This window comes from Silene latifolia, chromosome Y (assembly GCF_048544455.1).
Source record: "Silene latifolia isolate original U9 population chromosome Y, ASM4854445v1, whole genome shotgun sequence".
Taxonomy (NCBI): domain Eukaryota; kingdom Viridiplantae; phylum Streptophyta; class Magnoliopsida; order Caryophyllales; family Caryophyllaceae; genus Silene; species Silene latifolia.
The window spans coordinates 339,940,201-339,954,339 of NC_133538.1; the positions used below are offsets into that span (position 1 = coordinate 339,940,201).

Consider the following 14,139-nt stretch of genomic DNA (forward strand, 5'->3'; position numbering starts at 1 on the left):
ACTAGTAGACAACTTTGAGGTGTCTACAGACAGTGCAATGAGTATTGATCTGTGTTGATTTTGTGTATCTCGTGGTGAGTCTGCTTGTTTTTCGTCTGTTTGTCCGTGGAATTGTGTATCCTGGTATTTGAGCTTCGTTCACCGTATTATGTCTCGGTGTATTAATTTTTATCCGTCCTCCAAATTGTGAGATGGATTGAGTATTTATAATGGTTTGAGGTTTGAGTTTGATAGAATTTAGGAAACCAAGAGGTAGATTTTTGGTCCAAAAATTGGTTTGTATTGATGCATCATATTCTACTACAATTCTTTTCTAACTTAACTTCTATCGTTCTAATCTAGCTCCACTAGTATTTTGCATGCATATTATTATAATCCTTGTCTTCTAGTCAAACACACAAGTTATTACGTCACCTTAATTTAATCCCTTAGCTAAACACGTTCTTTGCACTTGAGGAAAATCGTCACTTTCTTTCCTACTGGACACCAAATACGTAATTAAGGTGGATTGACTTATTCACTTTGGGCCTATTAATAAAAAACGGGTAACTGATGGTAAGGTCTCATTACGATTAGTGTGTTAAATTAGAATGAATGGGAGAATATTTATGAATGGTTTTATGCCATTTTAAGTGGTTTTTGAGAAATAAGTGTAATGAGCCTTTAATTATAACATTATCAATTTCCATTTAGTCATTTAGTTTTAGCCTCATCATCGGTTACCCGTAAGGCTAGAAGACAACTTTGAGGTGTCTACAGTGCGTTTTGTGCGACGTGGCTGTAAAAGCCACCCATTGAGGCGCGAGTATATGGCGACATAATTGGTCGTCTTGTCCTTTTCGCAAATTTGGATTTTGTTCTTTGTTCTATCCTAGGTTTTGTTGGATGTGTTTTGTGGTTTATGTGATTGTACGTGTACAATAAAATGTGGGTGTTATGTGAGGTGGGTTTTTTGTGTGCTTGACTCGGGTTTGACTAGTGTTGTGTCGGGATTTGAATTTTGAGTCGGTTTTGACTCTAATTAGTGTCACTGCGACCCCGTCATCATGCATAAGACATTCTAGGTATTTTTTAAATGTTTTAAATGTTTTTTTCATTTTTGAAATCGGTTTTTGAGCTTTCCGACGCACTGTTTAAACAAATTGTCGAGTAAACGTAGCGATTTCTAATACATGTTGTAGTCCGATAATCATCGGGTGTTTGTTGGGGACTCCGCAGATACTGGGTATTTATAGAGCCCCCATTTAACTAAGGCTTAGACAAGGAGAAAGTCAAAGTATATCTCCGAGGTCAATCGAATATTACAACCTGAAGACCAATGCGACGTTGAGGCAACTCAAAAGGGTTTGAGCAAAGGACTTGCCGTCGGGAAGGGAGACATCGAGGCGACTTGGGGTTTCGAGTGAAGGACCTACCGTCGGTAATAAATTAGAGTCTGTCGACTGCTGGTGCAGGTCGTTTAAAGTCCGTTAGACTACGTAGAAAGACACTTCAGCCATAGGAAGGAGCCATACCTGAGGTGTCATCGGGGTATGTCCTTGAGTTGCGTCGGTTGATGCTGCTTGTGCGTAGAGACTCTCCAGCCATTGAGGGTCAAAGAATTGACTGCGGGAAAGGGCCTAATTTTTCGGGTCCGTTTCAAGGGGTTGTCTGTGCGTAGAGACTCGCGAGCCATGTGAACCCCCACAATTATACAATAAAGTAAACACAATTGTTGCAACGGAAAATGCGAGATTTTAAAAAATTTGATATTAAAAACCGCGGAGTCACTATATAAACCAAAAATTTGAGTTTAATAAAGCTTTTATACAAAATACAACTAAGCTAGCTGTGCGGGATCTTAATCCCTAAATAAAGCACAACTATAAAACTATGTACAAATCTAAACTACGACGAGGAAGGTCAAACATTGTAAGTAAAACCCTCGCTAGCTCACACGTCTTCACCCCCAAGAAGCATCACTATCACCTATCATTCTTGTAAACATGAACGCACATGTAGTGGGGAGTAACTAAAGGTTCTCCCAACCATATTATACTAAAACAAACATAGATAAGAAGATAATTAAGACAAAGCATAATGAATACAAGATAAAATTAACATGACAAGAGAAAACAAGGATAAACATAGATCATACATGTTAACATGGATAACTTGATAGGTAAAGTAAGAATGAGCTATAAGCAAACATGTTAGCATGGGTAACTTGACATGACATAGTAAGAATGAACGATAAACATACTTGTCAACATTAGTAGCTTGATATAAGAAAGTAAGAATGAATTTAAAACAAACATATTAACATGGTTAATCATGACAAGAGAGGGCATGGAAGAATAATACGTGAACACATCTTAAGCATACAAAAGCTTAGAATATAAGGAAGAAACATAGACGCGACTTAGTTGTCACGAGCACAAATTCTAATGGCAAATGACATATGCAAGTAACCAAAACCATGCAAGACTTTTACTACTCTAGACTCAATTCCTCCCGGTAGGACGACGATAATATAATACGGTCCTGATAGGCTATCGCACAACTAACAAAGATAAATACCCTAGTAACAAATGAATGTAGTAGTAGGGGTCGAACACAAGGAGACGGGAGTTGCTAAACAAGTTGTCATGGAGCGAATTTTATCAAGGTTGATTAACGATTAGGTGTTTGTTTTGGTTGGTAAACTATGATAAAATAATGAAAGGAAGCAATAATAAAGAAGAGTCTAGGGGAATCGGGTCACACATGCAAATATGTAAATGTTCATGTCAAATTAGAATTCTTAATAATGATAATTGTTTAGGCTTAAAGACAACCACTTCTCGGCCTTATTGTCAACCATAGAACGGGTTCTAGCGAGCTCTCGCTATTACTAGATCGGTCTACTAAAACATGCTTAGTCTAATTCAATTTCATGCTTCTCGACTTTTAAAAGTGAATTAACAATTTTAATCTAAGATTGTGATCGATAATCAAAGCTTAGCAAAACAATACAAGCATGTGATAGAAACTAATAATCGATATTATAGCTTCCTAATTCAATATTTACAAGTACTATTTATGCATGGCTTCCTTAATCCGTAGACAAGACAAACTACTAACACATAATGAAAACTAAACTAATAACATATGATATAATAAACATGATGATAATGGAATGATACCTTAACAATAGAAATGGAACATGGAAATGAAGAAAAAGGTAGCAAATGGAAATCACTTGAAATGTAATTTGTATTACAACTTGAAATGCTTAAAGAAATGTTTGTAACAACTAAAAGAAGCTAAAGGAAATATAAATTTTATTCTGAAAACTAAGACTAAAGCATATGAGAAAGTGTGTAAAAAGTGTCTCCTAAATGACAGATTCAACACCACTTATATAGGACTTAGAGGTTGAAACGTAAAAGCCATAAATGAGGGTAACCCCAATTGGGGACACCCAACCCCTATTGGGGTCGTGGGAAACTGACTATTCTCCTTTAATTCTTGATTAATTGGTACAAGGAATCCTAGGAACCGTCTTAATGCCTCTTAATTCCCTCGACTAATTGCGATGGGGAATCCTAAGCTTTCTTTTTAATCTTCATTTGGGCTTCATTTCTTTACTTGTCCACCAACAAAAGTTGGTTCTTCATGCTCGGGTTTTTCATGCTCTGGATTTCCCAATTCTTCCCAAAATGCCCCTCCACGGTCAAGTCTTATTTTCATTAGCCTCGTGAACTTTGGTGCTTGCTAACTTGACGGGAAAAAGCTACCGAATGCCTCATTTCCTATAAAATGCAATGAATACATTCAAAACACGTAGAACTTGGAATTAGCTCACAAATACACTTATATAAGTGCAATAATCAAATAAAACCGAGCCAAAGTAGGGAGTAAAATCATACATAAATTACACACATCAGGTCCTAGTCTAAACCTGGCCAGACTCTCGGGATAAAAGTTTCCCGATTCGACATGCGATAAACGTTTCGCATCCAAGACTCGATCGACAGAACGGAAGTCGAGTACCTCAAATTCGGCAGAACGGTACGAAAGAGGCGGAAAGAGTAAGAGCAAACCATATGAAACCATTATCCTCTTGGTAGGACGACGATAATAATATGGTCCTAGCCTAAGCCCAATACCAAATCCTCAAGATGATCGTTTCTTAATACGACCGGATGACTATCATAATACGGTCTCAACCTAGAATTGGTATTAGACTCTCGGGATGAACATTTCCTGATTCGGCATGCGATAAACATTTCGATCCAAGACTCGAGCAACAGAACGGAAGCCAAATATCCCGAATTCTGCAGAAAGGGACGAAAAGGGCGGATAAGGGTATGAGTAAACCAAAACTGGAAGAACGGCACGACAGAGGACAAGTCAAGCAAGAATGTATAGCATAATGACATTTCTATGAGAATACGACTCAACACTAGTAAATGTTCAAGATAAGCATTTCATACTTTAAACTTGATAAAGATTCGACCATGAACAAGTAATGATTCAAGTGTAAAGTATACTACGTCATTTGACATATTAGTGAATGGAATTAAATGCATAAGAAGCCATCTTACAAATGAATAACATAATAACATTCCCATGATAAATCGACTCAACATAAGTAATCATTCAAGATAAGATTTCATCTTTGACAATTAATAAAGAATCGATAACTAATAAGTAAGAACTCAAATGTGAAGTATATATACCATTTCATTCTTATATAACTTAAATAAACATTATATTCCATATTTACATGTTACTTGAGCTTAAAATATAACAAGTGATAACAAATGAATTAAGTGATACGAAACACGAGGCAAAACGTAAACAAACAAATGAGAACTCAAATATGAAGTATATAGCATCATTTTATACTTTTCTAACATGAATAAACATTATACTTCATATTTACATGTTACTTAAACATAGTATAAACAAACAATAACAAATGAATTATGTTTTATAAAACACAAGACAAAACGTAAACAAACCAAACCCGAACCATCCATAAGCATATACCATGACATAGGAGTAGCCCAAGGACCACAATACCGGCCCATGACTTGACATAAGTCAATAAAGTGCACCGTTCCCTTATAGGAACCAAGGCACCGTGACCAAAGTGCCTTGCCGTGCGGTTCTCAGCCGTGCCATTCACTTAGAGATACTAAGGTACCGTGCCCAAAGTGCCTCGCTGTGCAGTTCTCACCGCGCCTAGCTCGTATACATACACGAGATGGTTATATATATATATATATATATATATATATATATATATATATATATATATATATATATATATATATATATATATATATATATATATATATATATATATATATATATTCCACCCATTTTCAAGTGTGAGCATTTCTACAATAAATTGCCTAACTAAAAAAGAATATGTAATTAACAAGAAATTCCATATGTATACATGAGACGAAAACCAATAGTTTACATATTTAAGTGATCAACTTTACCCAATTGTTCCAATATCAATATTTCCAGCCAATAATTCTCATGACTCAGCTAAACATGTTAACATGGCATAAGTAAGACGGATTATACTCTAATTAACATATGTAAACAACCCATTTCATCCAACTGAACCAACATGTAGCAACATACTAGAATTTCTCTATACAAATTTAAGACAAATCCACACATCAATTTATCAAGCAAGAAACATGTCAACACATATAGAGACTTCAACTTTAACATCCAAAAGACTAAACTACAACAGTTAAGCACACAAATTTGATATAATATCGAGTAACCTATCACTGTTACCTATTAGCACTTCTAATCCTCTAAACCTTCTTCTATGAGATAATAACCTTCAACGGATCTTCTAAGTAGAGCTGGAAAGTCTGACCCGACCCGAATGACCCGACCCGAACCCGAGCAAACCCGACCCGAGAATATTGCAAACTGAAACCGAAACCGACCCGACTCGATGATGACTCGTAACCCGACATGACCCGATGACCAGTGACCCGAAACCGACCCGACCCGATGACGACCCGTAACCCGACTTGACCCGATGATCAGGGACCAGAACCCGACCCAGACCCGACCCGATATTGACCCGACCCGATACTGACCCGATTAAATTGATGAACCGATAATTATTAAGCTTAATATTGATCAAAATGACAGTGATTTTGTAATTATATTGTTATATTTGACTTAATAATGAAGTAATTAAACCAAATAATGCTTAAAAACTAAATTTAATGGTGAAAAATTGAAGTAATGTGATAAAGTAACCGGACCCGATAATGACCCGACCCAAACCCGATCCGACCCGATACATCATTTGACCCGAAATAACCCGACCTAAACCCGACCCGATCCGATACACCATTTGACCCGAAATGACCCGGCCCGATAATGACCCGAACCCGACCCGATATGACCCGAACCCGATATGACCCGACCCGGTTTGACCCGACCCAAACCCGACCCGACTGACCCGATTGCCCCCTCTACTTCTAAGTCTCCACCTAGACCTGAAAAGCACGATAATTTGCGAAATTATGCAACTTGGAGAAAGACGGAATTTTCAAAGGTTATAAAAGATGAAGACTTTCTTACCTAGAAAGATGGGGGAAGGAGAAAGGATTCTAGAACAACAAACGGGTCTGAAATTGGTTAAGAATTGATGGTTTTACGCGAGTTTTAGACGAGAGATCTAATATGGTTTTAATGGGGGAAAATCTCATGTTTTACAAGGGAAGAAGATGAAGGAAGATGCTGAAAAATTGGAGAAAACCCTAAAACAAGGAATTTTTGTTGTCTTGAAAATGGTCCATAGGTTTGTTTTGGCCCAGTAACAAAGGCACTTGATTTATGACTCGATTTTGCACTAAAAAGACTCACACTACGACTTTTAAGGGGTTAAGGGCCAAAATAAAACCAAATTGATTTTTATGAAACTAAAGCACGATTTAAAGTACAAAATCAAATAAATAATGTACTAATTAAAATCGAGTATTTTTAAATTAGCGATTTTAATATGTTACCCATAAAGATAAAATCGCTGGTGTTACAAGCCATCGATGGTCAAATGATTGGCTGCGGGAAATGGTCGACTGGGTCGAGCCCATTTCAAGAGGTTGCCTGGTGGTGACTTCCAACCAGGTTGAATGACCGCGGGATCGATCGACTTATCGAGCCCATTTCATAGGGTTGTTTGGTCAAATGATTTGCTGGGGAGTGATATTGATTTCGTCGGGGAATGTGGTTGTAGACTTAAGTGATTCCGTGGGGATGAAAAATAACGGTTTTTACTGCCGCCCTTCAAAATTCGTAATGAAAAGTAACGTTTTTATTGCCGTTATTTGAGTTGTGAGAAAATAGGGATTTTTAATTTCGCTATTTGAAATTTGCTGTTATTTAAGTATTGAGGCGATGCATGATCGACTTAATTTGCCGTTATTTAAGGTATTCCGGACCCTTAAATTTTTCTTCGGTTTTCAAAATCGTTTTAATCTTTATTCTCGATTTAAATTTTAAGTTTTTATAAAAGAAATGCGGACTTGGATTTTAAAACCTATAAGTTTACCCTCAATTTTGTATTATTTTTCACTCCCCGTTTGTTTTTCACTTTTTCTTTGCTTTTTTTCGCATTTTGAGGTGTGCGTTCACCCATGGACGGTTCTAAAGGATGATTCATATTAGTTAGCCCCAAATCATTTTGGGATTAAGGCTCTGTTGTTGTTGTTGTTGTTGTTGTTGTTGTTGTTGTTGTTGTTGTTGTTGTATTTGAAATTTGAAAAAATAACGGTTTTTAATTCCGTTATTTCCACTTTTTAAGCATTGTTTTGACTCCTGTTCAATGTCTGATTGAGACAAAAATTTTGTGGGTCGTGTATGACTTAGGGGGATATTTTTGCTGGCTCTTTTTTTGGGTGGCTTTTGACCCGTGTTTTGCTTGAAGATGGCGTGTCGGGGTTGTTGTTTTTTTGTGTTTTTAGGTGGGTGTAATTGGTTGGTTTGCTTTGTTTTTTTTTGCAGGTTATTTTTGTTTGTTTCCATGTTTGGGTTTCATTCGCTTTGTGCCGTCATAATGTCGAATTTCGGCTGACATTTGACCTTCTTTTTGTTTTCAGGTGAGTGTTCTAGGGTGGCTGAGTCGGGGACTCAGGAGGAGGAGGATCCGGGAGGAAGAGGATCTAGGAGATCCGGTTCACTTGGCTATGGTGACGCTGGAGTGTAGGTCATTGAGCTCTGATCTGTGACCTACGTCTGCAGATTAAAGGGTGTCTGATGATTGGGGTTCAACATTGGGTCGATGCAATGTGTTGTGGCCTTTAATCATCACTTCGTCTGATGATTGGGGTTCAACATCGGGGCGATGCACTGTGTTGTGGCCTTTGATCTTCATGACGTCCGAAGTCTGCCATACACTTTTTCTTTCTTGTCCTTTCCTTTGGTCTTTCCCTCCTTCATTTTTATAGGAATAGACGGAGTTTTTGCTTGGTAGGTGACGGGTAGCCCGCAGTTTATTGTTTTAGGCCAGTGTCTGTATGATAAGTATTTGTATCGGACTCTGTTTTTATGGTCAGTTGTTTGTATCAGACTCTGTTTGTGGGTGTATTTTGCGTGAGGTGGTTTGTATATATGGAATTTTGTAGCTTTTTGTATTTGGCTTTTTTGTGTTGTGTTTCGGGGAGATGCGGTAGACGGATGACTTCCTGCTTACTTGGTCATTCATACCTGCAATATTACCGTAGAAAACAGGCAACATGCAGCACATGCATCCATGCATGCATAAAAACATGCAAAGAAAAACAGACGAAATGGTGTCAAAATAACCGCGATGACTCGAAGTTATTTGAAGATTGTTTGTTTAGAAAACGATTTTTGAAATTTCCGTAACAAGACGTCATGCTTGGATTTTTCACAAAGGTTTTGAAATTTGCGAAAATTGTTTTGAAATTTTGAGAAGTTGATTCACATTAAAAGTAATTACTTCGAATTTGCTGGGATTTTATGAAAATCAATATGAATTTGCAGAGATTAATTTGAAATTATTTTGATCTCCAACCGAATTTTGAGCGAAAGGAATTCCAAGGAGTTGGACTTCGCGTGAGTGTTTGAGAGAATTGATTTTTTTTTGAAATTTGCAAAAATGGCTCTTGTGAGGACGATTCGTGAGACGAAATTGCTTTGAAAATCGGATTTCTAAAAAAGAAGATCGATTTTGCGAAAAAATTTCGACACATTATTTATTTTCGACATTACATTTGAAGACGATCCATCGCGGATCGAAGCGACTAGCCCTCCCCCCCCCCCTTAAAAAAAGAAAAGGAAAATCGTATGCTTAAAGGTAGGTCTTAAACACCATGTTGGATCTCGTGGAACATGAACCCAAGAATTTTGAGGTTGTGAAAACACAAAATTTTTTGGGTAGGCCGTAAGAGGCACGAGTATTTTGGTAAGGGGAGGTAGTGTGTCAGGAGAAAACACAACTAGAAAAGGACAGGTCAAGGTGCGGATTTTTAGCAGCAGCCCTAAGGGGCGCGAGCCATTCTATGAGGGAAACCATCCCTTCTTTTTTCTGAAAAACAGCACTGCTGTTTTCTGCATATATAGTGATTGTGTTTTCTTTGTTTGATCATCCGAAACAAAAAGACTCTACGAAAACTTCCCTTCTCCTTCCTTAAAAATTATGGACACTTTCGAAGGTAGGTTGTCCCATTGGTGTCGGGATTTATCCCCGAACGAGAAGTACCAACTCGTCGTCATGCAAGTTGGTCAATTGTTTGTGCTTCATCAAGTGAAAGTGCAAGCTTCCTTCGCGAAAGGCAAAATTTGCCCTCTTGCCGAAGAGGTGGGTGTTATTGGAGGTTGGTCTTTCATACTCCGGTTTTCCCCCCGACTCATCTGTACTATAAAGAGAAGTTCTGCTCCATGCTTGGCTTGTCAACGAGCCAAATCAATTATCTCCTTGCTCCTCGTGGTGTTGATATGATGGCCTCTGTCAACATTTTTTTCAAATCGGTTGGATGCTAATATTTTGGAAGTTGCTAGAAGAAGGGCTCTTGCCTTTTGTTTGATTCATGCTTATCTCTTTGTTGAGTTGTTGAAGAAGGAGGGGCCAAGTTGGTATGGTAGTATGATCCTTATTCATGTTGTTGAGCAAATGGAGAATGGGTGGGATCCTTCTTAGTTGGTTCTTGGCGAAATTGTGCAAGCTTTGGATAGAAAGAAATCCAATGGAGATTCATCTTTGTTTGGGTCTCCTAGAATTCTCCAAATTTGGCTTATGGAGAGACTTAGGTTGCTTGAGCCTTCGGTTGATGCTATCTCTTATTCTTTCCGCCATCTTACCATGAGAAAGAAGTTGTATGCAGATAGCTTTGCATGCACCGAGGCTTATTGGACCTCGCGGTTGACGGAGGAGGATGGCCCACATATCCGTTAGGTTGTGCCGTAGTGGTGCCTGAGGTCGTTCACGGGTTTGCCCACTTCGGCCATTTCTTCTCGCTCTCTAATGGTTGTTGGTTTGAAGGTTATTTCCTTCATTTACGCAGATCGGTATATGAGGCAAATGGGTCGCCAAAAAAAGGTGCCTTCTCAAGATACATTGGTTCAGGAGAGCTTGTTTCGGACCACCAAGTTGGTGGAGAGGTTCGAGAGGTGGTGGGCCACTCGGCCTATTTGGGAGGTGTCGGATCCTACTTCTACTATATGGGTAACTCCTTCTTACGTTAAGTGGTCCAAGAGTTTCCACCTTGGAAGAAATGTCAAGATTCCGTAAGGATGAAGTTAATGACCTGAAGTGTTTGGAAGCGGCTAAGGTAAATCGTGCCAACTTTAATGACTTTGGTGATGATGTGAGCCTGAGTGTGATGAGGCCAACAAAGAAGAAGAGCTTGGTTCCTAAAGAGGCGTTGGGCCGTATGTGGGCTAGGCTTGGGCCGAGTGGTAGGCCGTGTAGGAGCCTGGGAGCGGTGGCCGTTGCGGGTCCGTTGAGGATCCGTTCTGAGGAGGAGACTCGAGCTAGGCGTGCTAGCAAGAAAAGCAAAGGGATGATGTATCCCGATGACAAAGAAAAGGGTAAGATGGAAGAGTGAAGGTCCCATCTTCTTTTGTTACTATGTTGTATCAGGGTGTATTTGTGTTCATATTTTTATTATGTTGTATTAGCTACGTATTGTTGTATGGCGGTTATCTATGTGTTAGTTTATGTACTATGTTTTATTGTGTGACAATGTCCTATCCGGCGCTCTTAGCTTAGCAAGTGATAAACTTGCTTAGCTATTATTGTTGCTAAGTTTGTAATCCCAGCTATTATTAATTAAATAAGAGAATTACTTGCGTTGAAAATGTTGTGAACATTTATCGTTGTTTCCCCACCCACTTCGTAAAGGTAAGTCGGTTTAAATTATCCTAAACTTTGCACATGTAAAAAGGGAATTTATTTTGGAAAGTGGAAAGACTTTCTTTTTGTTTTTTTTTTGTTTTTTTGGTGAGAAAAAGGGTATGGGTTAAATATTTTTGTTTTATTTTTTTGAAATTTGTATGGGTCGTTGGTTGTGTTTTTTGTTGTAATGGATGTATCCTTCTCGTATCAGAAATGACTGCCTACGTATTCGTCTAGAAAGACAAAATCAAATCATGCCCGTAGTTCAATTATTTTGTTTGTTGATGTTTTTTTTTTCTTTTTTTTTTTGCAAGTTAAGCAAGCCCATATTATTCTTCCATGAAGGGAATAAAGAGGCCAATCTTACAAAGTATAACCAACTAACTTCCAAATAGCTTAAGAACTAAGAGAATCTAGTATTTCATCCTCATAAGAGGATTGAGTAGCATATAATAATCTTATGCTAACTAAATATTGGGCTCTCCTCACAATATAGTCCTCATTATGTTCCACATCTCTGAAAATACATGAATTGCGTTCTTCCCAAATGCTATAACCTAAGGCCGTGAGGCAGCTTGACACCCAATGAACTTTCCAATGACGTCTGATCCTCCTGCCAGCTAACCAATGAAGCTCTCTGCGTAAGCTATCAGTGCGTCCTCTAAGCTTCATCCACTGCAATAATCTGTGCCATATTTGAGCAGCAAACTGACATTTAAAAAATAAGTGCTGACGGGTCTCATTGACAGCTTTACAAAGAATGCAACGGTTAACCATGTGCAATCCCCTGTAATTGAGTTTATCAATGGTGGCTAGCTTGTGCTGCATAGCAAGGACCACCAACACACTATGCTTTGGAAGAGCAATCCTACTCTAGATAGCCTTCACCCAGCTAATTCTACTATCATGCTCCCTTAACTGCTCATAGATTAAACTAAGCTTCAACTTCCCTCCAGCAGCACAACTGGACAAAAGGGTTCGAGCATTCTCTATACCACCTGTCTTGTCTAGTAACAGGTCTCTAACCTTCAGAATACTCTTCCAACTTTCAGAGTGGAAGCTTTTAATCTGCATAGTCCAAAAACTATTTTGTTTAATGTTATAAGTGTGGTTCCAGAGAACCCAGGAACTGTCAGAATGAGTTTCAATAGCCCAGATCCACTTGCAGAGTATACATTTATTCCAAGCCAACATCTCCTTGATGTTAAACCCACCCTCAATGTGTGGCTTGCAGCAAGAAGTCCAACTCTTCATTATAAGCTTTCGTTGACCCTCCTCAGTACCCCATAGGAAATTCCTGCAGAATTTGGTTTAAAGTTTGATAACACCTTTAGGGATCAGTAATGTTAAACACCAGAAGTGTTTCAAGCCAAGGATCACCGCTCTCTCAGCTGGTTAGCTAGTGTCATTGTCCATCTGCTGTATTTATCAAACTAATCTTGCCAGCATAGGATAACTTGTAATTAGCCCAATGATGAAGAGCTTTTTGGACTTTGTTCAACAGATCAGCAAACATCTCTTTGTTTAATCTCCCTTGATTAGGAGGAACACCCAAATACCTGAAAGGAAAATCCCCCTGCACATAGTTAGTCTCCTCCAGTATAGCATGCTGAATTTCCTCAGAAACTCCACCCATGTAGATGTTTGTTTTATCTGGATTCGCATATAATCCAGATAATTGAGCAAAAACATCCAGAGTCTGAGTAACTCCCTTGACTGATGGAACATCATCTCTAACAAAGAGCATCAAATCATCTGCAAAGATGAGATGATTCTAGCCCATTCTACCACATTTTGGGTGATAGGAGACCTGTGGTTGAGTATGAATTCGTCTAAGTATCCTGGAAAGAATTTCCATGCTCATTATAAATAAGAAAGGTGATAATGGATCCCCCTGTCTCAAACCATTCTCCCCTTCAAACAATCCAACAGTATCACTATTTATTTTTAAACTGAACCAAGTGAAAGTTATGTAGCCCATAATCCATTTCTGAAATTGAGGAGGAAAGTTGAATTCCTGCAACATCTGATCAACGAAAGTCCATTTCAGGGAATCAAATGCCTTTCTGATGTCAACTTTGATTAAGCATATTGGTGAAATCCCTTGTTGCCTATATCCCTTAACCAGTGATTAAGTGAGCATTATGTTTTCAAATATACTTCTTCCTTTCAGAAAAGCCCCTTGCTCATTTCCTATAATCTCAGGTAACACTACCTTCAGTCTGTCACATAAGATTTTACTTATTGTCTTGTATAGAACTGTACAACAAGCAATGGGCCTATTGTCCATGACAGTATTAACCACCTGCTTTTTAGGGATTAAAGAAAGTAGGGTAGTATTAGCTTGCTTAGGCATGGTGCCCTTCTTAAAGAATTCTCTAACAGCTGAACATAAATCACTCTTGATAATATCCCAGTTGGTCTTAAAATATTGTGCAGAAAATCCATCCTGACCTGGACTTTTATGGGAACCCATTGAAAAAAGAGCTTGCCTAATTTCACATTCAATGACCTCCATGATAAGGCTAAAGTTGTATTACCAAATCAAAGTAAAACTATCTCAGGACTAACAAGAATAGCTAGTGATAAGACAGGTATCGAATCCACAGGGAGGCGGTAAAAGCTAAGTCTAAGAGTATTTAAGCTGTCTAGAAGTAACCGATTTCGGGGGGTTTTGTTTTGAGTTGATTCTAACAAACTAATTACAATGTAAATAAAGGATGAATAACAATATTATTAAAAGTCTAGGAATTAGGTTCACTAGGTCA

At 38.3% G+C, this 14,139-nt stretch overlaps 2 protein-coding genes across 2 annotated transcripts; both read right to left on the bottom strand.

Moving 5' to 3' along the window:
- Window positions 1-11,767: 11,767 nt before the first annotated feature.
- LOC141631492 (uncharacterized) lies at window positions 11,768-12,199 on the bottom strand. Its single transcript, XM_074444155.1, has one exon. It carries the CDS (start codon window positions 12,197-12,199, stop codon window positions 11,768-11,770), a length of 432 nt encoding a protein of 143 aa, XP_074300256.1.
- Window positions 12,200-12,244: 45 nt separating this feature from the next.
- LOC141631493 (uncharacterized) lies at window positions 12,245-13,889 on the bottom strand. Its single transcript, XM_074444156.1, has 4 exons — window positions 13,587-13,889; window positions 13,277-13,490; window positions 12,931-13,126; window positions 12,245-12,668 (listed from the first exon to the last, which is right to left on the bottom strand). The coding sequence occupies exons 1-4, from the start codon at window positions 13,887-13,889 to the stop codon at window positions 12,245-12,247; spliced, it is 1,137 nt and encodes a 378-aa protein (XP_074300257.1).
- Between the last annotated feature and the right edge of the window lie 250 nt (window positions 13,890-14,139).

Coding starts and splice junctions, on each gene's coding strand:
- LOC141631493 (XM_074444156.1), bottom strand. CDS start 13,889: ATGGAGGTCATTGAATGTGAAATTAGGCAAGCTCTTTTTTCAATGGGT. Junction 13,491..13,586: donor TCTTATGTGACAGACTGAAG/GTAGTGTTACCT, acceptor TCACTGGTTAAG/GGATATAGGCAACAAGGGAT. Junction 13,127..13,276: donor ATTGTTTGAAGGGGAGAATG/GTTTGAGACAGG, acceptor TCATCTTTGCAG/ATGATTTGATGCTCTTTGTT.
- LOC141631492 (XM_074444155.1), bottom strand. CDS start 12,199: ATGCAGCACAAGCTAGCCACCATTGATAAACTCAATTACAGGGGATTG.